At 37.8% G+C, this 23,432-nt stretch overlaps 2 protein-coding genes across 5 annotated transcripts; both read right to left on the minus strand.

The window, feature by feature from the left end:
* Window positions 1–2,369: 2,369 nt before the first annotated feature.
* LOC147503302 (putative GPI-anchored protein At1g61900) lies at window positions 2,370–8,858 on the minus strand. 4 transcript variants are annotated; one of them, XR_015221983.1, is made up of 9 exons: window positions 8,495–8,702; window positions 7,864–8,043; window positions 7,164–7,769; window positions 5,886–6,131; window positions 5,733–5,744; window positions 5,336–5,473; window positions 5,138–5,185; window positions 3,144–3,319; window positions 2,370–2,639 (listed from the first exon to the last, which is right to left on the minus strand). XR_015221983.1 is itself a non-coding variant. In XM_086608033.1 (8 exons), exons 1-8 carry the CDS (start codon window positions 8,559–8,561, stop codon window positions 3,240–3,242), a joined length of 1,377 nt encoding a protein of 458 aa, XP_086464159.1. In that variant the 5' UTR covers window positions 8,562–8,702; the 3' UTR covers window positions 2,920–3,239. The 4 variants fall into 4 exon arrangements, 2 of the variants coding, with proteins under 2 accessions (XP_086464159.1, XP_086464160.1); XR_015221984.1 differs by lacking the exon at window positions 5,733–5,744 and having other exon boundaries at window positions 5,883–6,131; window positions 8,495–8,858; XM_086608033.1 differs by lacking the exon at window positions 2,370–2,639 and having other exon boundaries at window positions 2,920–3,319.
* Window positions 8,859–18,992: 10,134 nt separating this feature from the next.
* LOC147503303 (F-box/kelch-repeat protein At3g06240-like) lies at window positions 18,993–19,934 on the minus strand. Its single transcript, XM_086604780.1, has one exon. It carries the CDS (start codon window positions 19,932–19,934, stop codon window positions 18,993–18,995), a length of 942 nt encoding a protein of 313 aa, XP_086460906.1.
* Window positions 19,935–23,432: the final 3,498 nt, after the last annotated feature.

Below are 23,432 nucleotides of genomic sequence, written 5' to 3' on the forward strand. Positions count from 1 at the left end.
TAGGGTAGTAGTTATCCCTGCCAATCCGATTATCCTCATAAGTTCGGGTAATAGGGTCATTACTCTTAGATCGTGCACTGGTTGATTGTGCTTGAGAAATAACACGTTGTTGAGGACGATGAAGTGAATCTTCAAGACGGTCCCATACACTGGAATGGCCTGCGTCCCTGCGTGGTCGCCTTGATGTTGTTGAATTTGCAACATCGTCCACCGGCCTTTGCCTCTCTGCCAGCTTCCTTCTCAAGTTCTTATTTAAATTTTTGACTCGTCGTAACTCACGCTCAACCATATTAGGAGTGAATTGGTACATTACTATCACTTTTCCGTTAGTTGGTGTGAGAGTAATATCCACGTCCATATCCATGTCAACTGAAGGATCGACATGGACAGACGGCGGACCGCGTGGAGGATTACCGACTTGTCGGTTTTCTTGTTGCAAGACTGTTAGGGGTGGTGGCGGCGTTTGTACTGTCGTTTGCGGTGGCGGTAGCGGTGGCGCTGCTGCAGTTAAATGTTGAGAATTGATCCTACCACTAGGAGCAACTTGATTGTTCAACGGTTTTTGCATTGGCCGACTTGAATTTCGAAGGTTGCGATTCCTATTGACAGGAGGAATATGTTGATTGTTCGGTCTGCTTCTTGTGTTTCCCATCTTGATTGTTTCACGTGACAATGGATTCTAAAAATCCCCACAAACGGTGCTAATTATGTTTCGGCAGTAACCTGCTTCAACACAACGAGAGTAAATAATAAATAATGCACTAAGAAACAGAGGAAATTGATGTTGGGGGAGATGAAACTGAACCAAGATAATGGTTGCTCATGTACCCCATATTTATTCTCTAGGGATCAAATTTCCACGTAGTTCCTTGTTGTGAGAGAGAATGTTTTTTTTATGAATTGGTAGAGATTGAGTCCTAAGAGGACTGTGTTTGTTTGTCACAAGAATTGCTATCTCTTTGAATCTCTATCCTTATATTCTACAACAATGAACCTGGACATATTCATAAATAGACCAGTTATTGGGTGTAGTTAGGATTAAGCCATTGGGCTGAATTCGCGGGCTGAATGAGCCACAAAGTGGGGGTCTATACATATAGATTCTTCAATAACCAATACATCATCAGAGAATGTGGGTTTGATGTAGCATAGCTATTCACTTCCGCAGTTCTTTACTCCAGAGAGATTCTTGTTTGAAGAGCTTGGGAAGGGATATGAAAGGGTTGAGGGTGGGAATTTGATACTGGTGGTTGGACAGAAGGCGCTGGCTGAGAAATGGTAATTGGGTTAGGGTTTTGAGGAGAGAAGGGGTCAGGATTTGGGTGGGGGTTTTGAAGAGGGAGGGGGTCAGGGGGTTCTGGAGCGGCTTCCATTCTATGCTTCTTGTCTGTTCTTAATGTGTGTCCCTTCGTTGAGGCTGCAACCGCTGCAACAATGAGTACTTACACCAGCCGGCCTGCATACCAGCAAATTTCACACAAAATTGGCTTCAACCGACCTGCAAAACCTCAACTGCACTCACTTTTCTGCATTTTCACTCATATATATGCTGTATGCAGAGCTTCACACGCAAGGTCAATTGTTGCTAACCACAGGCAAGCTTAGTTGGCCTTTCAAGCCAGCAGCATTTCCCGACCACATTCCTCAATTCACAGAAAACCTATGCTTTAGCATTTACTATATTTTCGTTTGTAGTGACTAATGAGGTTGTACTTGTCTCTGAACTGAAGGTCGGACAAAATTCTCACCATGGTCGGAGAGCAAAATTGGGTACCTCTATGCCTTATCTGGACTCTACCTGCATCTCCAACATATCAAGTGTAGGTGGAAAAGGCGAACAGTTGTCGGAGTGATTTCCTCAACGGGGTGGGTGAGGCTAACCTTCCAAATTTTATAACTTAATTAAGAAGAGTACACGAGAAACTGACAATTTGGTAAAATACCCCGAATGTCTGTTTAGATTCCGTGACTGCTCTTTCTTTATATGAAACCGGGAGGCTTAAGGTCACCAGAAAATATTTTTCAAGAGCGAAGCCATTGTTGGCCAGTGCCCCGTGCACAGTGCATATACGACTCTAAAGGATCAGCAAACTCCCACTTCCGAGATGATGAACATACAAACGCACCACCAGCTACAACACCGTAAAGTCCGTAATTGCATTACAATACAATGCAAGTTTTGGATTCCCAAACACTAAAACAGTAAAACAACCCTGCGACCAAACTCTGCAACTTTGAAAAATGGTAGGAGATGACACCATCGAACTACAATTGTTTTAAGCGCACTAGCAGGCGTACTCCGACTCTAATCTGATGTAGAATTGACAAATGACCGACCGATTCGTTTTACCAGATTTTGCAATCCGTGATTTTGTTTTACCGTAAGGCGGTAACTACATTTTTATTTATGAAATAGTTCTAAATTTACGTAGAACAATCAAATTACTAAAGAGAAGCCCAGTTACAGAAAAAAAAAGAGAGATGGATGTCACCACATGGCGATGTTGGTGAGATGTCAGGCTTTAGCTGGTGAAACATTGGTGCAGGCAAAAGAGAGGGATTTAAACAGCATTGCTGAACAGCTGCTTGTGTAGAGGCACATCTTGCAAAACTATCGGCAGGCAACAGATGTGTATGTGCTACGAAGTACGAACAGCTCTGTTAGTTGTTTTTTCAAGGGCAAATGGGAAACAATAATAAAAGTGAAACAAGTCAAAGCGACCAAATGAAAAAAATGTACAGCTACCACCGCAATTTCAGCATTTGCATAGACATTATACAATGATTGGCTCCTTACATTTCAACTTTAAGTTTTGTCTGTTACTCCTGACGTACTCGCAGTTGGCCATCCTAGTAGATTCATGTGTTGAGAAGAAGGCTAACTATTCTTATACATTTTACACAATATAACACCTCAAGTTATATCACAAAGAATGTATACGTAACTTTGCCAATTATAGTGGATGCAGTTATCCAATTATCCTTTCTTCTATGCAACAAAAACTGTCATGGAAAGTAACTTCAAATAATTGGCTGTTACAGACATCTAACCTCTTATAGAGCTACATACTTTTACAAATTTTTATTACATACAACCTACAAGAATCATAAATTCACATGCACACGGACAAAACTTACTGTACCTCGAGTCAATTCTCTTAAGGTCACCAGACACGTTTGGAATCACAACTTATCAGACTGCAGACAGACAAGTAATCCAGCAATAAAGATCCTCGAGGTTATTCGTGTAAGTATATGTTTGTGGTGAGAACCAATGATGAAACGAACAGCAAGAGAAACATTGAGGTCTCATAACGCCCTGCATAACACATAAGAACATGCGATACCAACCTTTCCACGTTATAAACTATCTAAATGAAACTTAATACACTGTAAAAAAAATATGCATGTTATACTCTAAATGCAATGCGACTTAATACAAGGTGAAAAATACACCCCAGTTAAATACATAAACTCTGTTACTTTTTAATAGGGGTGCCACTTTTTTCCGAAAACCCAATTTTTCCGAATTCCGATCCGATATTTTTCTAAATTTGGCAATGATATTTGTATTCCGATATCCGAAATTTCGATATCCAATTTTTCCGAAAAATAATTGGTACCAGAATTGGATGTGTTTTCAAAATCCGATTCGATCCGATTTCCGATTAATTTATGAATTTTTAATATATAGTCGTCTATTTCATATAGTTACTAAATTAAAAATACAGATAGTTTACAAACCAAATAAAAACCCTAGAAAATTAAAACATTCTCTTTCACAACTTCAAGAAATCAATATTGTCATTCTAGTACACGTCTCTCTCTCTCATTTTCCTATTTGCTAAATTAATGCATTAACATAAAGAAAAAACTGAATGAACGTGTTAAAAGGTCTAAGTTGTTTACTGAATCAATACATTTCAAAATGATTGCTAAATGAATGTATTAACTAAATAAAAAATGGTTATCCTAAAAGAGAATCTAATTATATAATTCAAATTTCCGATTTACTTTCGAATTTTGCTGATTCCGAAATTTCCATTTTCCAAACTTTCCAAATTCGGAAAAGAAATTACCATCCGAAAAATAATTAGATTGGATTTGGAAAGAATATTGTCATCCGGAAAAAATTGGAAAATTTTCCGAAAGTTCTGTATCCGATCCGAAGTCACCCCTACTTTTTAACAAAAATAAAATTAATAAAATACTTCAAGAGAACCCAGTAAAATCACGTATTTTGTCCAAAAATACCGTCATTGTGTCCTCTTAGGTGGAAAGACGATTGAAATTCTTATATATGCTTAAAACAAAACGAAAAACTTGTGCTTAAAAATCACCAATTATGATAATCCACATGTCCTTACGTATGACTACCATGACTATCTTTCCACGTTATAAACTATCTAAATGAAACTTAATACACTGTAAAAAAAAATATGCATGTTATACTCTAAATGCAATGCAACTTAAATACTTAATATAACATGAAAAATACACCCCTCAGTTAAATACATAAAGTCCGTTACTTTTTAACAAAAATAAAATACTTCAAGTGAACCTAGTAAAATCACGTATTTTGTCCAAAAGTACCGTCATTGTGTCCTTTTAGGTAGAAAGACAATTTAAATTCTTATATATGCTTAAAAAAACAAAAAACTTGTGCTTAAAAATCACCAGTTATGATAATCCACATGTCCTTACGTATGACAACCACCCACCCACCACCCCCCCCCCCCCCTCCAATATATCAGAAAATTATATTTCGGTAAAAGTACTGTTTCTGTAAGAATCTTTCAAAGTTATTATTTTAAACTATTACTGAAAATGAGATCCTGCCAGATTTTAGTTGATCACAGAATCCTACTACAAGAAGGATTACTTCTTCATTCTGAACTACGAAGGTGTTTGACCATTTGTGAGAGAATTTATCCCAATTCCTTCATTGGGTACATAGGTGGCCCTAGCGGATCGGGTCATATTCTCCCCCCCCCCACCCCCCAACCACTCTTTAGAGTGTTTGAAATGCATGTTGCAGTAGGGCCATCAACTTTATTTACCCCAATAGTCACTATACTGAACTGCATAAATAAAAAAATTCATATGGAAACAGAATTAACGTGGAAGCAAAAAGTACCTTCACTCTGCCCAGACGCTGCAGCAGGAAGTGCTGGCAACTTGGTCGCTGCATTACGAAGATTATGAGCTGGATTCAAAATTTCAAAGGAGAAAATATGTATGACTAGCTCAAAGGAAGACTACTCATATCCCTAAATAAAATCCATTATTTTGGTATTTAAAAACATGAAATCCATAAAAGTAGTCCATTGCATACTCTTGCAGGAAGAAGCTGGTAATTGAGCCGTCGAGGGCCAGGGTGCTGCAATATTATCATTCAAGTCGCAAGTAAAACTAATCCCAGAATTTTCTATTGATGCATCCGTGGGCAAACTTGGAAGAAGGCACCCGGACTCTGTTCAGGAAGGAATGACAATTTTAGTGAAAAGTCACAAAATGGAACAACTCTAGATTCCACTTACACAACCACACACACGCTAGAGTACACACAAGACACACTTGTATACAATCAGCAGTTGAAGGGGAACCATAAATAAGTAAGATACTAAGATAGCATGATGGCCTTTATTCCTTTAACACTATATAAAAACAGATTACATGATGGCAATAAACTAATAATGACTGATGCCAAAACAAGTAGAGTATCCACATACCTTGTGATCCAACTGGCATGTAAAGACGTACAATCCACCATGAGATATACAAGAAGAAAAACAAATCATCAGTATAGGTTACTAGTTTTGTCCAAGAAAGTCCACATAACATCTAAATTTTATACTCACAAGACATATAACAAGAAACACTACCTTGGACAGAGAAATCCTTGAGTGATATGCGACAAAGGTTATAAACATTTTCTGTGACATTAGCTTTCTGTAATCTCATGCCAAACATGGAAGCACAGTCCAATGCTTGCAAGTTAGTCACGAAGCTCTGATTTTGCAAATGAGACACACAACTGTTCATGGCACCACAACAAGCTGTCTTGTTACTTATTCCGTCCACACAATTCTTCGCCACACTTTCGATGTCAGGCAATTTCAGCGGACAAGCTGCAGCGGACAAAAAATTAAAAATGAAATGATCTAGCTTTAAAGGTTGGTAATGGTAATAATAGAAGATGGACCCAACATAATTATTAATAAATAAATAATAAATAAAAATTACAAGAAAAATGGGGGAAGCATTTCACTGTTTAGAACTTTAGATAAAAGAAAAAGAAAAGCAAGCAGGTTCCTCGAAAATCCAATTTTGAAGCAGTTTAGTATAAAGGAAATCTAGTTTCCTACAGTAATTTTTCATCAGTTGCACACACAATAGGGTGTCCGCAATTGATGGGACGACATTGTTGGACAATCTATCTTTTTGAACATTAAAGTTAACTATAAAACTAACTTTTGGAATATGAATAATCCCACAGTCAACCAAATACACTGTAAGATCAATTCCATGGGGTAAAATGGTATTCAGACCAACCAACATTTCATTGATTCATTCTTCTTTTTAGTTAGATCTCTGATTGGTAATAGATTGTTTTCAAATAACAGTCAAAACAAACGAAAAAACATAAACAAACAAACAAAAAAACAGAGAACAGATTTTGGAAAGTCAATGAGAATCTCGTCTCATCACAGGTCTTATATGGAGAGGGTCACATTACAAAAATGGAAGTATCACAAAAAAAGTAAGAAAATCATCAATCAATCAATCACAATGTCGTATCAATCACAGCTACAATATTCAAAACTAACTAGAGCACCAGAGTGGCTTTGGCCAACAACATTTTGTTGTGTCTACCACCACCCTAATTGTTGTTTCTTTTTCCAAGGCTATCAAGTGCTCCCATTACAAGTTAGTGTTCTACCGATAGTGGGGATCTAAGAAAAGTTCCCACAAAAAAGAACTCCCCTTGAGACTCAACTAGACCGAATTAGTAAGGGACATGATTAGAAAAGGCAACAGCTGTGGCAACGATGACAGGGGGTATGATAAAATTTCTAGCCCTTCCAAAAGTGTGTACCCAAACACACACAATCAAACACCTAAGAAGATATTCAAGAAGATTCTTTCATTTCAAACATTACCTTTGTTCAGTTTGCAGTTCGATAATCCTCTAAGAACCTTCTTTGCAGCGGAAGGGTCAAGCTTACTTGCAATCCAACGAAGGACTATGCTTTTACAATCATTGACCATAGGTAAGTGCTCAGGCAGTATACGAACTCCATCTTTGCTTGACACACCATTATCTTTTGAGGCAATTGTTTTTGCAGCTTCAGATATCATACTTTGGCAAATTTCTGTGCAACACTCATTCACGGGATCAATTCTCTGACAGGTAGCTAAAAGCTTAGTGGCATCTACAGTGCTCTCAAATTCATCTGTAAGTTTGACGGGGCAAGAGACTTCTGTAAGGTTTGATGGTTGAATTAAACATATCTGTCGAAGATTACTAGCAGCACCCTGACTTGCCAGGATCTGCTCTATATCTGAGAGGCAATGATTTGCATGTGTTTGATCCAGTGAAAGATTTCCGGTATCTTTACTAGATTGACCAATCAGAATCGAAATAGTTGCCTCCAACTGCGGACAGCATATTACATTTGCCACATATGGAGCAAAAGATTCGAAACAGTCAACTGCTGTTTTCTGCATCATGCTTTCAACAGCAGAAAAATTCAACGAACAGAGTCCTACAAGAGAGAAAAGGCATTTTGCATGATATACACCACCAACTTCCAAACAATTTGCTTCAACATATATAACAAAAAGGTTATGCAACAACACCTGATAGTCGTGGGAAAGTTTTATTCGTGAATGGCATCAATGGTGGAGGTGATAGAACAGGAATAAAGGGTGGAGAGTCCTTGCTTGGAGAAGTAGAAGGCAAAAAGCTGTTATCCTTGTTTCCCATTAACACCCGGCCGTGTCGATATTCCAATACGCTGCATCTTATATTAAGTGAAACTGGAAGGAAAAGCATAAGACACATTGACTCAGTGAGTACAAACCATAATACTCGTACAACTACAAACAGTGAGATCATTTGTGTTTCTCCCAATCTCAAACAGTGATAACTAGTATACTGTGTGGCAGTGGGGAGTGAGCGGAGCTGCGGGGGAGAGAGAGTTGAGTGATGCGGGGGAGAGAGAGATGGGGTGAAGAAGAAAGGGTATTGGGTGCGAAGAAAAAATGAGAGAGAAGGTGAGGACAGACAGACAGAAACCAACCAAGTTGGTTTTTGTCCGCATATCCCCCTTTCTGCCAAGACCGTTCGCTCCGCTCGAAGAATTTCCTTCTCCTTATCATGTCTTTTGTAGTCATACTAAAATAGCATTTAACTAGTTAAAATGGAAGTTCTTTCTATTACTAAAACAAGTTAAGCTTAAAATAAAGAAAAGGAAAAAAAAATACTTACATAACAGTAACAGAAGCAGAGTGAGGAAATTTCTGTTGAGATATAATAGAGACACCCCTTCACTCATTTTTGCAGCAGCAGTGGAAACAACAATATCAATTTTGATAAAATTTCAGAAAAGCAAAATGAGTAAGTGGGTGATAATAAGGTGGTGAGTAGTGAAGAAGACAGAGAAAGAGAGAGTGATGAGTTGAGAAGCCATTTAAGAGAAAATTGTTTTGTTGTTATTATTAGTTTTCAAGTAGCTGTACTTTTAAGTGGTGGGGGGACCCACTGTTCAGTTCAAGTAGCACTAACACCATTAATTCTCTCTTCCCCTCCTCATATATATCTACTTTCACGGTTCATACTTGAGAGAGTTCGTGGTACAGCTTTCACACGTGTACATTTTTTATTTTTTTTCACTGGAGAATAGTCAAATTACCATATGCACCTTCATTCAACATTTTTGATTGCATCAATTAATTCACCGTTCATCGATGTATCACATTAAACAACGAAGATATATTGATTGCATCTAATAATACCATAGCTAGATTTATGATATTGCGAATTCCGGGAGTACCAATCGATGAATACTGAAGTTGGACATTGTAGTCAGTAAAGTAGTAAAACTACATGGGCTTGGGGAAATAAAAACGTTGTCACTTTACATTCATTCATGTAAACGTAGTCATTAATTTGCCTCAAATATTAGAATATGATAACCAAGTTTGATTACTACGTGAAAATAACTTTGATACATACATTCGACTGAAAAACAAATTTTAATAGAGAAATTACATTGGACCATTACACTGGAATGATAGCGATTATAATAATCTCTTCAATCATGCATGGAAGAAAGATCTTCGCCTCACAATGGATTCATTTTTGCTGCAAATTTTGTTATGCTTAGTTTGCTTTGGCCAATTTAGTGCACGCCCATGTGTACATCCAACAAAAGCAAAAAACGTAGCAAAAAGGGTATTGTTCTCAACCGTTGCGGCTTCCAATTTCGCCCTCTCCTTCCACCTTCACTTCAACATCAAAATCCAACAGTCCACCACCACCCATTTCCTCTTTCTCTCTCCAATAGTCCAACTATCAAAGCTCAAAATAATTTAATTTTGAAAACGAAATTGATTCTAAGCAAAGGTTTTTAACAATTAATTGATTGCAATAGATTGAAATAGTGATTATTCAAAACCCATATCTATTAATCAAGTACTAGTCAAGTTTGTTTAAACCTCAAACTAAAATTCCCAATTAGAAATTTTCAATTTTGCTCAATAATAAAATTAGGTTTTAATTTTGATCCTAATAAGCTTTAAAATTTAAATATAACAAACATGTTCTTTGGAGTGGAATATTGTTACTAATTACTATCGAAGAATTACCAAAAGAAATGGTGGGAGGACCTTTGGAGGAGAGGGTCTGTTTTAGTTATGCACGTGCCGCTTTCTCATAGGGCCAGAAACAAACAAAACATTCAAATATTACAGTAAAAATGAGCTATTTTTGGTGTAATATTTGTATGCTTAGTTTGTTTATGGCCCTATTAGTATGTGTCAAGTGTACATTCAATAGTACTAAAAATAAAGCAAAAATGGGTTATTGTTCTTAATTACGATTCTTCTTCTTTTGCCCTTTTCTTCCATTTCTACCACCACTCATTTCCTTTCTCTCTCTAATTATCAAATCCAACCCACCAGTAAAAATTCCCTCTTCTTCTACCTCCACCTCAACCCACCAATCCAACACCACTCATTTTTTCATACCCTCTCTATTTCCAATTATTTTATTAAATAGAACAATCCATTGACAAAACATTACTATTGCTACAATTCGGATGAGTTATTCACAATCTACAATTTGATAGAGTAGTGCAAATGAAGTCAGAGGTCATTTTGTTTAAATCGATAATTTGATTGATTTGAAAACACACTTAATATAGATAAAAAGAGATGAAGAAGAATAAGAGGTGGTGGTGGATTGGTGGGTTGTGGGAAGAGGGGGCAAAATGGGGAGAATATTCATACAAAACAATACCAAATTTTTCATTTGTTTTTGTTTTGTTGGTTATACACGTGGCATCTACTGATTGGGCCAGAAGCAAACGAAGTACTACCTCTGAGCTCGCCTCACGATCTTCCGGAATATCCTTCCCAATATTGAGTAGGCAATTTAAGATATCTTTATTTACTTAATTTAGGATAAGCCCCACTTTTATTAATATAATTTAAACAATGTCTCTTTTTTTATTAATAATTTAAAAACACCTCTCTAATGTCACTTAAATTAAATAATTACCCACATTGAAATTAAAACAAACCTTATTTTATTATTGATAATTTAAAAGAACCTCCTTAATATCACTTAAATAACATAATTATCTTTTATTTTGTTTTAAAAAAAATAAATAGATAAATCTCTCCTATATAATTACAATTACCATTTACAATTAGAATCCAAATAAACCATGCTAACTATCGATCTCGAGAGACAGCTTTCAAGACTTAACAAAACCGATGTGTAGCATGGTTTGCATACTTGTACATAAATAATGCGGGTCAGCTCTTCGATCTGCTACTTACCTCAAGGAATGTACGTAACTAATTTAATTTCATCTACTTCTTCTCTATCCTTTCGGTACAATCCTCCTCTTTTCAAAGTACGAGTTCGAAAGGAAAGATAACAAATATGGATCTCTGCGAATTTCAGCAATGCGGGAAAAGTCATGGCCAATGAGGAGAGGACGTCAATATTGAAACTAAATGCTCAAATTCCCAACGGGGTGGGGGCTAAAGATAGGAGGATGTCTTTTGCGGACAAGGTCAATGCTACTTAGAGCTCCCTGTTCCTGGTCTGAAAGGTAGCATTCCTACCATCAGAATTCCACAAAAAGCTTTAGAAAGAGGTCTCAACTTTTGCAAATTCAGCTTAGTGGGTAGACTAGACTTTTAGAATACTAAACTTGATGTTGTTCGAGCAATTGCTGTTGAAACATGGTGACCAAAAGGAAGTTGAAAAATTGTGCCACTTGTAAAAAGACACTTCAAGATAAGGCTCACCTGCAAAGACGACCTTGTCAAAATATAGAGTGGAGGTACACCGAAATTTGAAAACCAAATACCAGTGTTCTAAAAATCGGCCTAGGCGAGGCGGTCTCTAAGTGCTAAGCGGTGCCCAACCGACTCGCCTAGGCCCAAGTCGTTTTAAAAATCGGTGGACCGATTAGGCGGGCTAGGCGAACTAATCGGCCTCTAGGCGGCCCAGTCAAGTTTTTTTTTTTTTTTTTTTTTTTTTTTTTTTTTTTTTTTTTTTTTGGAATGATTAAATGTAAAAAATTAAAGGCCTGTGTAGGCTTAAAATTTGAACTAGTTTAAAAGAGTAAAGTCTAATATAAATTATATGTCACTATAAGAAAAAATATATTTTTATATGAAGTCGATATTCTTCAACTATTACGCATTTTTGTACTAAGTATTTTTGTTTGTATTTATTTTTTGAGTTATGGACTTATGGTAAATGATTTTCTTCATTTCTTGTAGTATAGGTGTGTATTACTATATATTATAATAATATATATTAGGAAAAAAACCGCCTAGCGCCTAGCTCATCTAGGCACTATCTAGAAGGCCTAGGCGCTCTCCCACCGCCCGACTACCGCCTAGCATTTTTTAGAACACTGTCAAATACTCAGGTTGACGAAATGGGAGCTAGATTTTGACTCTGAAATCTAGCCCATTTCCCACGATATGGTTTGGGTTAAATTTCCAAAACTAAAACAACAATTCTGGGATTCCGAGATTTTAATGTCTATGGGAAGATGTTTGGGCTACGCAATAGGGAGTTTGGGTTCTATGCTAGTGTTTGGTGGATTTAGACCTCTCTAAACACATACCAAATCAAATCCCTGTAGAAGTTCCAAATGGTACGTGTGGATTTTATGTAGGAGATTGAGTTATCAAGACTCCCGAAAGTCTGCGGCCATTGCAAGTCCATTGGTCATTTGATGAGCGAATGCAAAGGATTACAAAAGGAAATGAGAACTAAGAAGGAACCAAGAGCAGACAAGGAGACGAGGCCTGAGAACCAATTCAATGTTGAAGCTCTAGTAGGTGACGAAAAGGAGAAATAGAAAATTAAAAAATAGAAACACGGAAGTATGAACAAGTGGTACTAAATATTCACAAGGATTACCTATTATATCATCCTCTTCTACTTAAACTGTAGTGACTAATGTGATTGATCTAACGCTTGTGATCCAAGAAGTGGTTCAAGTACTTGACACTCAAGCAACACCCGTAGTAGCTGATACTACTATGTTTGAACCCGAGGCTACACTAGCTGAAGTACTTGAGCAGGAAGTTACCCTAGTTGCAAACCATGCTACACATATTTCTACTGCAATGGGTCAATCTACTGCTTCTGAAGCTTTGGTGCTGGAAGCTCAACTATCTGATACAATACACCATAACTGTAACTGCAGCCAAGGAGTCTCATCGGGCTTGGCCCCAACTGCAATTCCAGTTGCCATGGTACCAGTCACTTTAGTTACAAATGACCCTACTCTTAATATAGTGCATATCTTCAAATCCCCTACTGAAGAGGTTGCTGGAGTACACGTCTTGAATGCATTTTCTATTGCCGAGGCATTTGTTTCTCCAGTTTAGGTGGATGACACTACAAATGTTTTCTACAAATGAGTTTGCATTAGAATGAATGCAAAATATTTGATTATACTTGATTGATTGGTGAGTAGGATTGTGCTCCCATTGAACAAGAGACGAGATATAAAGTACAACCTATCTCTCCACTTGGTACGAGGTCGAGAGTTCAGAAGGAAGCTCAAGTTGAGGAATGGACTATAGTTAGGTCAAAGAGAACTAACAAATAACCCTCTCCAAGTGTGGTCAGAGGACACTTAATTGGTGAAATTAGTTTTACCTTAGCTATGAATATAAATGTAAGAACCTTGATGGATACATCAAGGAAATTTCAGATGATACTCTTGGTCTAACATATGCTTGATGTGAAAGTGTGACTTTTTTCTACAATTTTGAGAATGCACAGAATCATCTAAGGAATGACCATCCGGTCTTAAGGGATAAATTTTTATTTGGTGGCAGACATTAGATGTTTCTATGTAGTTAATTTTGTGTGTGTACCCGAGTGACTATGTTCATGAGTTTTTCATGATGGTAAGGCTTAGAGCCTAGTGTTGTTGCACTAAGAATTCTCCCTCTAACCAGGGGCAAACCTTCATGCAGCTGGGCTAACAGCTGTTTCAGATGATACTCTTGGTCTAACATATGCTTGATGTGAAAGTGTGACTTTTTTCTACAATTTTGAGAATGCACAGAATCATCTAAGGAATGACCATCCGGTCTTAAGAGATAAATTTTTATTTGGTGGCAGACATTAGATGTTTCTATGTAGTTAATTTTGTGTGTGTACCCGAGTGACTATGTTCATGAATTTTTCATGATGGTAAGGCTTAGAGCCTAGTGTTGTTGCACTAAGAATTCTCCCTCTAACAAGGGGCAAACTTTCATGCAGCTGGGCTAACAGCTGTTGTTACCCCCTCCCCCCCTAAATTTCTCCAAAAATAATAATATACACTAGATATTGTATGAGTGTATCCTACTCTATATATACTTCACCACTAGGCCACCACCCAACCCCCGACATGATATGCTGGTTCCGCCCCAGCCTCTAACAGTCACACTCTTAGGGCATCCCCAATTGGGGGTGTAAAATTACACCTCCACTTAGGCTCCACATAGGTGTCGTTAGGATTTTACAACTCTAATTACATACCATTGTATAGTCTATAAATATCCACATTCTATATTTTCCAATGGAGAAGTGTATAAAAAATTGGATTTTAAACTCGGACGTCACTTAAAGTGACGTCTCTCTTTAATTTAAATTAGGACGTCACTTAAAAATTGGATTTTAAACTCGGATGTCACTTAAAGTGACGTGAGTTAAAAAATTACTTTAGAATTAGAAAGGGATGTTACTTAAAGTGACGTCTGAATTTTTTTTTGTTCGAACATTGCTTAAAGTGTCGCCCGAGCTATTTATCAATTGATAGCCAGATGAGGAATTCCCCACATCCTCTATCAACTAATACACTATTATCTACGGTATACCATTCTCATTGGAAAGAGTTTTTTGACATTTGGAGTGTATACTTTACAGTTTATACTCTATACGGTTTACACCCTCCATTGGAGATGCCCTTAGTGAGGTATGTAAGTATGTAACTCTTTCAAGTTTAATCAATAGGTAGGTCCATCACCGTTTCAAAAATAAATATAAAAACACTCTGCTCTTGTTGAATTTCATTTAGTTCATTCATACCATTATGTACTTGAACGTTTAAGTGATAGCGTCTGACGTTATATGCTGCAACGAGAAACGTGAGATATCCGTTCCCATCTCCAAACCTTTTAACATGCAAATTAATCTACACAATATGTAGTGAGTGGTAATCAAACTTTGTGACAGTATACACAATATGTAGTGAGTGCGTAATCCAGAAAATCACAAAAGCACACTTCCAAAACTGCAATCAAAACTCAGAGAACTTAATACACTTCTGACCACTTTCTAGAATACTTGGTTTTACTGTATCACTAGAGAAAAAAAATTCGATCCCTCGTAAACACAACAACGGGAACAAAGAATAAAACACAGCAAAAACTCTACCTTCTGCTAATTCACTTAAAAAACATGGTCTTTGGTTCTGAGTCCCGACTGTTAAACAACGATATTCACAGCTTTCTTTGCCATTCTTTCACACATTTTCCCAAGCCATCTTGTATCCAGAACAGGAACCCAAAGCGAACCATCTTTGAGTAGCCTTTTTAAAGTTATAATCAGGAACACCACAAAACCTAACCATCTTTGAGATCCTAAATGGCCTCTATAATAGCATGACACTAAGCCGTATAATTTACCCATCTTCGCCGTGCATCTTGATCCTAAAAATGAAAAAACCAGTTTCTCACTTATCTTTAATACAATTTGGCTGAAAATGTTTCTCAAATTTCATGTGTTACCACATTTTCCTTTTTATGTAAGTGTACTTATTACTAATTGGTGCTTGAATCATCAGGCCCCGACTTGCTTCAAAGATTCTTGTGAAAAGCTATTCTTCATACTGCAAATATACAGCAAGTGGGATGAGAATAAAGTTATTTTGATGCTTGCTCAAGATGGGATTCACAGGTTTAAGAGTGCTTATCAGGCACTGTATGATCTCAAGGCTAGGGTCCGACGGAAAAGTCTTGTACGTGTCATCCCAAACTCATGTATGGTAGTTTGCCGACACAAGACAACTTATTCAGAAAGATACTTCAGCATTCTAGCTGCTGCCTCTGCAGTCTGCAATAATCATATAGAAAATTCTACACACTTTTTGAGTGTTCCTAGTTCCTACTCTAGATCTATATGGACAAGTATACAACAAACGTTAGGGGCGTCAATCAGGGCCTCTAATACGAGAATGATTCTTATATTAGAGGCTTAGAGCTAACCAACACGACATCAAATTTTTCTGAGGTCTTGAAGGCTTATACACGTGCTTTGATAGATGTATTCACATATACGCAAATGGAAAGATTTTGCTGAAGATTCGAGATACCAGCCTATCATGGCAATATGCCAACAATAAGTTAATTTCTGATATCAAATTATACTTCCAAGCATCTTTCACTGCTGCATCTGATTAACCTGAAGCTAGAAGACTAATTGACAGAGATGGGTTTAACACACAGTTTAAAGAAAGGAAGATTAGGAGTGATGGACCAAACCACATAGAAAAATGGTAAAGCCGTCTACGAGCCCCATTCCCCCATGTCGCAGGCAGCCCCCACCTCTATTTTTTTTTTCTCTTTCGGAACATAGTGATTCCTTCTCCTCAATCCCTCTCCTCCAGAGTGCTCCCTCCAAATCTATATTGGTCTCATGTTCGATCATCTTCATCATCTATGTTGTCCTAAGCGTTGTTTCGTTGTTGTCCTCTGTCCACATTCCCTTCTTTGCTACCTAAACCTCTATGTCTCACTTTCGTTCACCATTCTCAAATTATTATTACATCTAGCATCGACGTTACCTCCCCATCTCTTGCCAAAGACCAAATAACTTTATTTCCTTTATATGAAAGAGTTGTTTACCTTCTCTCATTGTCTCCTACAGCTTCTTGGATTCTGTACCCCAACACTTCCTTGCCTTTCTGAATTGCCCTTATCAACATATATATCCTGCACTGTACCCTCTTATAGGAAATACGGTGACTGCAGTTCTAGATAACGTCCCTATAATATAATGATAGTAGAAGTGCTCTTACAATCTCATCTACGATAACTACTGGTCAATATACATCTCACCATCTTCCCCTATTAACAACACATTGAAAGGCGTTGTATGTGAATAGAAGTCCTTTTGAAGAGAACTAGCAGCAACAACGAAGTTGTTTATTATCTTCCATTCTTTCTTTGTAAGGTTACCATTGTCCTCAAGAGTCAAGAATGCCAACTAGCTTCTGAACCGCATTTAAATCTCAATTAATCTGACTTGGATACTTAGTCAAGTCTACACAGGAACTATCTTAATAACTTTTGCAACCCCTCAATCATAGTAACTTAGTACATCAGCAAGATGCAAAGGACATGATGCCCTGAACCCCATACACCCATCAGCGTCCTGCAAAGTACAAACAGCTATGATTCAAAAGAGAAGGTAGAAAGATCTGTGACCCTACCCCAAACGAGTACCCCACAGACCTACACCAGTCGCCACAAAAGAAATTAGGAATCGTCTCTTCATCTCGCATCTGACAATATCCCTTTCTGCTACCACGACAAGAGTTTCCATGTTCTTTTCCATGCTTTCTCTCTCTCGTACTAAAATCTGGAGCTCACAAACACCATCTTTACAGAGAGCAGTCCAGCGGGGCAACAGGTACTTGCTCTCATCAACAAAAATAACTTATAAATGGCTTTGGTATTTGTTATTGACAGACCCCATATTGTGTTGAGCAGACTCCAACAAAAAAAACAATTATTAAGTGTACCATTGGTGTCAAAATAAAAAAAAAAAACAAATATTACAAGTGTGTTATTGGTCCCAAAAAATTGAATTTGAAAACCCAAGTTTAAACGACCGCTAGGTCGTTCATTGTGCAAACCCAACGATGTGGCCACACCGTTTGGACTAAATCTCAAACGGTATGGCCAAGTCGTTTGGGACTTAGTCCAAACAGTGTGGCCACATCGGTCAAGAGGCTAAAAAACAGAACTTTATATTTTTTCAAAGTTGAAATCCCAAACGGTGTGGCCTCTTGACCGGTGTGGCTACATTATTGGGTTTGCACAATAAACGACATAGTCGGGTCGTTTAAACTTGTGGTTTTCGAATTCATTTTTTTTTAGACCAATGACACACTTCTAATATTTATTTATTTTTTAGACTTTTTAGGACCAATGGCACATTTATAATAATTTTTTTTTTTTGGTATGCACAACACAATATAGAGTCCGTCAGTAATAGGACTCATGGCTTTTGATGTGCCATCCAGCATGCACTTACTTGTAACAGCAATACCAATGAAACCAAGGTACAGCCAGGTTCAATATCAGTGATTTGAAATCAAGATCCTACACAAAAATTTGACTTTAACACTGTGTCTTTCACAAGTAAAATGTAGAGAACCCAATCCTACATTTTGAAGTCATAACTCACAAGTACAAATAACACAATTTTCAACTCCACCCAAGTTGTTCCATACTGTCACAGTACCTCTATAACTCCAGCAGTCCAGCCCACCCCTTCTAACTTGATGGATATAATTTAGTAATTTACGAAACTATGATGAGTTAATTGATTTCATTCAACAAAACAATTGGTTTCCTTTTCACTGGGAATCTCCTTATCCAACCTCTTCTACCTCCTGCCAAGACTCTCATTTAAAATAAACCATCTTAAGGTTCATCTTTAGTGCTTATCTTTTCTCTTTGATATATAGAGGGCCTTCTTTATCTTCCCTTCTAGCAAAACTCCTAATCTAGTTATCTTATTGGTTTTATCTTTTCTTTTCTTTTCCTTTCTCTTTCGTTAGTCCAAAGAATAGTGAAAACAATTACAAGTACGTGGTCTTGGGAAACAAATCTAAAAGCAAGAAAAACAAATAGAATGGGTAAAAAGATGCAGTGGAGTTGTCCAAACTACCTTCTTCAACCAAAAGATAGCAAGGAAAGAAAAGAACATGAATAGAGAGATAAACCAAATATATATAAACAAATAAACTTTCCAATACATAACTTGATCCAAAAGAGACAATGACATCAGAAAGACACATTGATCAAGAAAGATTGTATAACCTATATATGATTTAACACGGATAAAAATGAGCACCAACGCATACATATCAAGAATGTGCATAAGTAAATTGCTAATTGGTAATTCGTAAGTTCAACATACCTTTATGTTCATCAGCATTCCTCTATATCAATGATTTGTCTGATAGGCTAACTCCATTAATAACTTTTGGGGAGACGAGGCTCCCTATATAAGTGTACGCATCAGAAACCTGAAAACCAAATTCATTAAGTTTTGTGATTGAGTTAGTTTGTGGGTTAAACATCATTAATTTGCGCCCATCTTTTGCTAGTACAATTTCTCCGCTGTTTGCAACACCTAGTGGTTTCAACCAACTAAATTCCCCACATATTCCTGGACTTTCAACTCTATATAGTTTTGTCCAAGAACCGTCCACGCCATAATCTTTCATCACCCATGCCACAGCTTCCTTTCCATACCAACAACGAACATACCAAAGCACTCCACCCAACTCCACAATTTCTTTGTGTGTACACTCCTTAAAGCGGTTGACACCCTTAGGCCATGGTAGCTCTTGGAAAACCTCATCCTTAATATCAAAAGAAACAATTACATTGTAATAACCCCAATCCATTTTTGTCTCACCAAATACAAGCCAATGAAGAGATCCATTAACAAGTGGAGCAGATGGTCGTCCAAAATAGTACGACACATCATCTAGATCTCTCCACGAGCCTATGCCTCCTAGAGTGTACACACTGACAAGTGAGTGATAATCTTTTCGGGCATTAATGTCATCATAACAAGAAGAAACAATTCTTATGACCTTATACTCATTAGTACCTTGAATAAAACCGAATCCAAAATGTAAATTCGCAATGCGGCTACGAAAATGAGATGGGATAAAAGGTGGACATGGAATGGTAATGTGTTCTTTCGTAAGCGGGTTCCATATGCACAAGTCGGAATAATCTTTCTTGGTTAAACAAATCAAGCCATTACGAATACCAACAAGGTAGTAGGAAGAACTGGTCAGTGGCAATTCCAACTCAATTGCCTTACTAGTATTTTCTGTTTCAGCTTCTGCATGGTAATATTGGATCATTTCGGTGTCATCGTGTTTACGTAGAAGCAAAATGCTAGAGTGATTGGCTTGGATAGAATGATGGAGATGTAAATTGATGAAATGAGAATCGGTTTTGAGTAATCTAAGCCATGTTTTGGATACGCACATGAACTTCAATAGGCATTTTGCTGGTAACCAAGAGAGTATCTCGGCTACCAACTCGAATGGAAGACAAGTCCTCGTCGTTTTCATGTCCGTTCACCCTCTCACTGGCCAAAATGTTTATTCGCCAAGACGCCAAAAGGGTTTCCTTGAAATTTGGAAGACACGAAACTAGGAGTGACACTTTAACATAAAAGTAGGCCCTAGGTGTTAACTGGAAAACTTCAACCCATCAAAAGGTTTTACCCATCTGGGTTGAGATGCTGAACCTGAACCATCTCTACACGTGTCTGGTTCAGTACGCGTGCAGTGTAGTACTGTGAAAGGACAATGGTTTGTAACGTTTTTGTGTCAGTTCGTTAACGCTTTTAATCACTGGGTCTATTGGTCTATGCGCGCCTAGGCTCAAGTCGAATTAGGTGGACCGATTAGGCAGACTCTAGATGGTCCAATCATTTTTTTTAATAATTAAATATTAAAAATTAAATACCCGTATAGATTTAAGATTTGAATGAATTAAAAAAGCTTAAGTCTAATATAAATTATGGGTATGTTCTTATATTAAGTCAATATTCTTCAACTATTACGCATTTTTGTAATAATTATTTTTGTTTGTGTTTATTTTTTGAGTTATGGTAAATGATTTTCTTCATTTTTTATAGTATAAGTGTGTATTAATATATATATTATAAGATATATTAGGAAAAAAAACCGCCTAGCGTCTAGCCTGTCCAGGCAACTGCCTCCGTCTAGCGTTTTTTAGAACACTGCTTTTAATGTCCCAAACCCAATCCAAGTTTTGGTTGGGTTTCAAATATCGAACCTCCCGAGTCCAGTCCAAGATGAGATCTAAGCCCAAACCATATGCTTCTTGTAGTGGAGATCTCATAATGCTTCCCTTGACCGCTGGCATCATCTTCCACAGTAGAATTTCGCAATCGTTCTTTATGACACACTTAAAGCCCTCCACAAGCTCTTTTTAACAAGTACTTTTGCTTTATATACCATTGTAAAGGCTCTGTTATCGAAGTAACTACGCCTTCCCAGGCTTTGTAGTTTGTAGGTGCATTACACCTCATGCAGTACTGATGCTTATAAATTGGAATATATTTGTATAGGGTTAGTTCGGGACTCAAGATCTCTACAACCGGGTATAGAGATCATTTCTGTAACCGTGTTATCTCGCTGTTGATTCAAATTCGAGATGTGTGTGTGTCTCGATATCTGTGTGTGTGCTCCGAGATGTGTGTGTGTGTGTCGAGATACGAGATGTGTGTGTGTGGTACAGAGATTGATCTCTGTACCCGGTTATAGAAGAACCGGACTTTAACAAATTTTATCCCTGCTCAAGTACGTTTCTTTCGTCGCTCTGACACTCCGACACTCTGACCTTATGTTATTCTTTAACCTCTTTGTGTGGACTTCCATTCACATTTTCGTCACCGCCTATTTACTGGTGCAATTTGGTTGTCAATAGTCAATAGAGTGTTCGGGTGATACATTGACAACCAGCAACTCATGTTGCCAAGTACTATTTAGTATTTCATAATTGATGAATTTTCTTTAGGGTTAACTAGTATTACCCCCCCACTAGATGAGCCAATTAAGATTCCCCCCCCCCCCCCACTAGATGGGAAATTAGGGTCTCCTCTAAAATACACAAAAAAAAGTCAAAGTGGGTTGACCCAAATTTTTTGTGTGTATTTAGGGGAGAGCTAATTCCCATCTAGTGGGGAAATCTAATTGGCTCATCTAGTGGGAAGGGGTAATACTAGTTCACCCTTTTCTTTATTTAGCTTCCTCACTGACTCACTGTGACGGTGTGACCCTTGTATCCAATAGTGTTTCTCAGACATTCTTAGAGTCCCAAGTGTTGACTCAACCGTCTAATACATTTCATAATATAAGGTGTTTGAAGCTGATCGAATAGGGTTGTACATCTTCTATTCTTGTCAAAGCAATGCTACTATGGAGCTGTCCTATTTCAGAAACTCTAGAAATGGAAAATCATAGAGGTAATGACTACTACAAACACTTAACTACTGTTACTGAGCTTTGTTATTTATAGGTAGGCATGTAGCAGTTTCCTATGACTAGAAATCCATTAAGACGCATCAAGCAATTTGAAAATATATTTTTCAATTTAAGCGTAAATTTGTCCCCATTAATCAGCGAGGTTTATTGTAAGTACCTTCCGTTCTACACTACAGAGCACGTGTCCACAAGGCAGGACACCTTACCTCAACTCGTCCCACAACATCAGAACGTACCAACGACCCAACACCCAGGTCGTCACCAACAGCAGTTACAACCATACATGAAAAGATATCAACTAACGCAATCCTGGAGTTTAGTCAACGCAACAATCAAGGAGTCATTTACTTTGTAACACCAGAGTAATGACAAAGCATCAAGATAGCATACAAGGTGGATTTGCAATCCATAACGGTTCAGACACACATCTACAAATAGAGAGAGATGAACTACGTAAGACTTGATTCAAGTTTACTCGGAGAAACTTGATACGTAGGCAACTCTTATCCTAAGAAGAGTGCAACCATTTCTATCCAACAGATCATCAGGTCATAGTCCCAAAATAACCAACATCTACATTGGCGCCGTCTGCCGGTTCGTTTCCTTAAGAAAAGAGCAACCACTCTTTTCTCAAGCCCACGAAGCTGGTCAGCAAAACCACAATGGAGCCCAACCTACAAGCATTGGCAGATCAAATGAAGACACTCCAATAAGCCTTCATCACTTTGCAATAGGAAAACCAGACAATGCGAGAGAATGCCAACTCCAACACCAACAATGGCACCACAGAAGCAGGGGAGCACAACACTGTTGCAGCCCTAGCCAACACCACCAATCAGCGTTTAGACGACTTTGTGCAAAAACTAGAGAAGTCAAGCGAAAGAGCCAGCGCGATCCAGATCACTCAGAAGATGCTGGAGACATACAAAGCATCACCATTCATCCAAGATATCAGAGACAAACAACCTCCTTCAGAATTCATTCAACCAAAGTTCCTGTTGTACGATGGTACCTCCTGCTCAGGCGAGCACATAGCCTGCTTCAGCTAAATCCTAGCACTATACAGCCATCCTGACTACGACTACCTGAAGTGCAAACTTTTTCCAGCCAGTTTAAAGGACGGAGCAATAGACTGGTTTTACACACACTCTCCAGATTCAATTAACAACTTTGACAACCTTGTTGAAACATTCGTAGCAGAGTTTGTCCACAACAGAAGGAAGCGCGCTGACCTGGACTCCCTATTCCAACTCAAGCAAGCTCATGGCGAAACGATTCGAGCCTTTCTAGGACGTTTTAAGAAGGACCTACTCTCGCTGGAGTCAGGACCCAGTGACGGTT

This window comes from Coptis chinensis, chromosome 4 (assembly GCF_015680905.1).
Source record: "Coptis chinensis isolate HL-2020 chromosome 4, ASM1568090v1, whole genome shotgun sequence".
Classification (NCBI taxonomy): Eukaryota; Viridiplantae; Streptophyta; class Magnoliopsida; order Ranunculales; family Ranunculaceae; genus Coptis; species Coptis chinensis.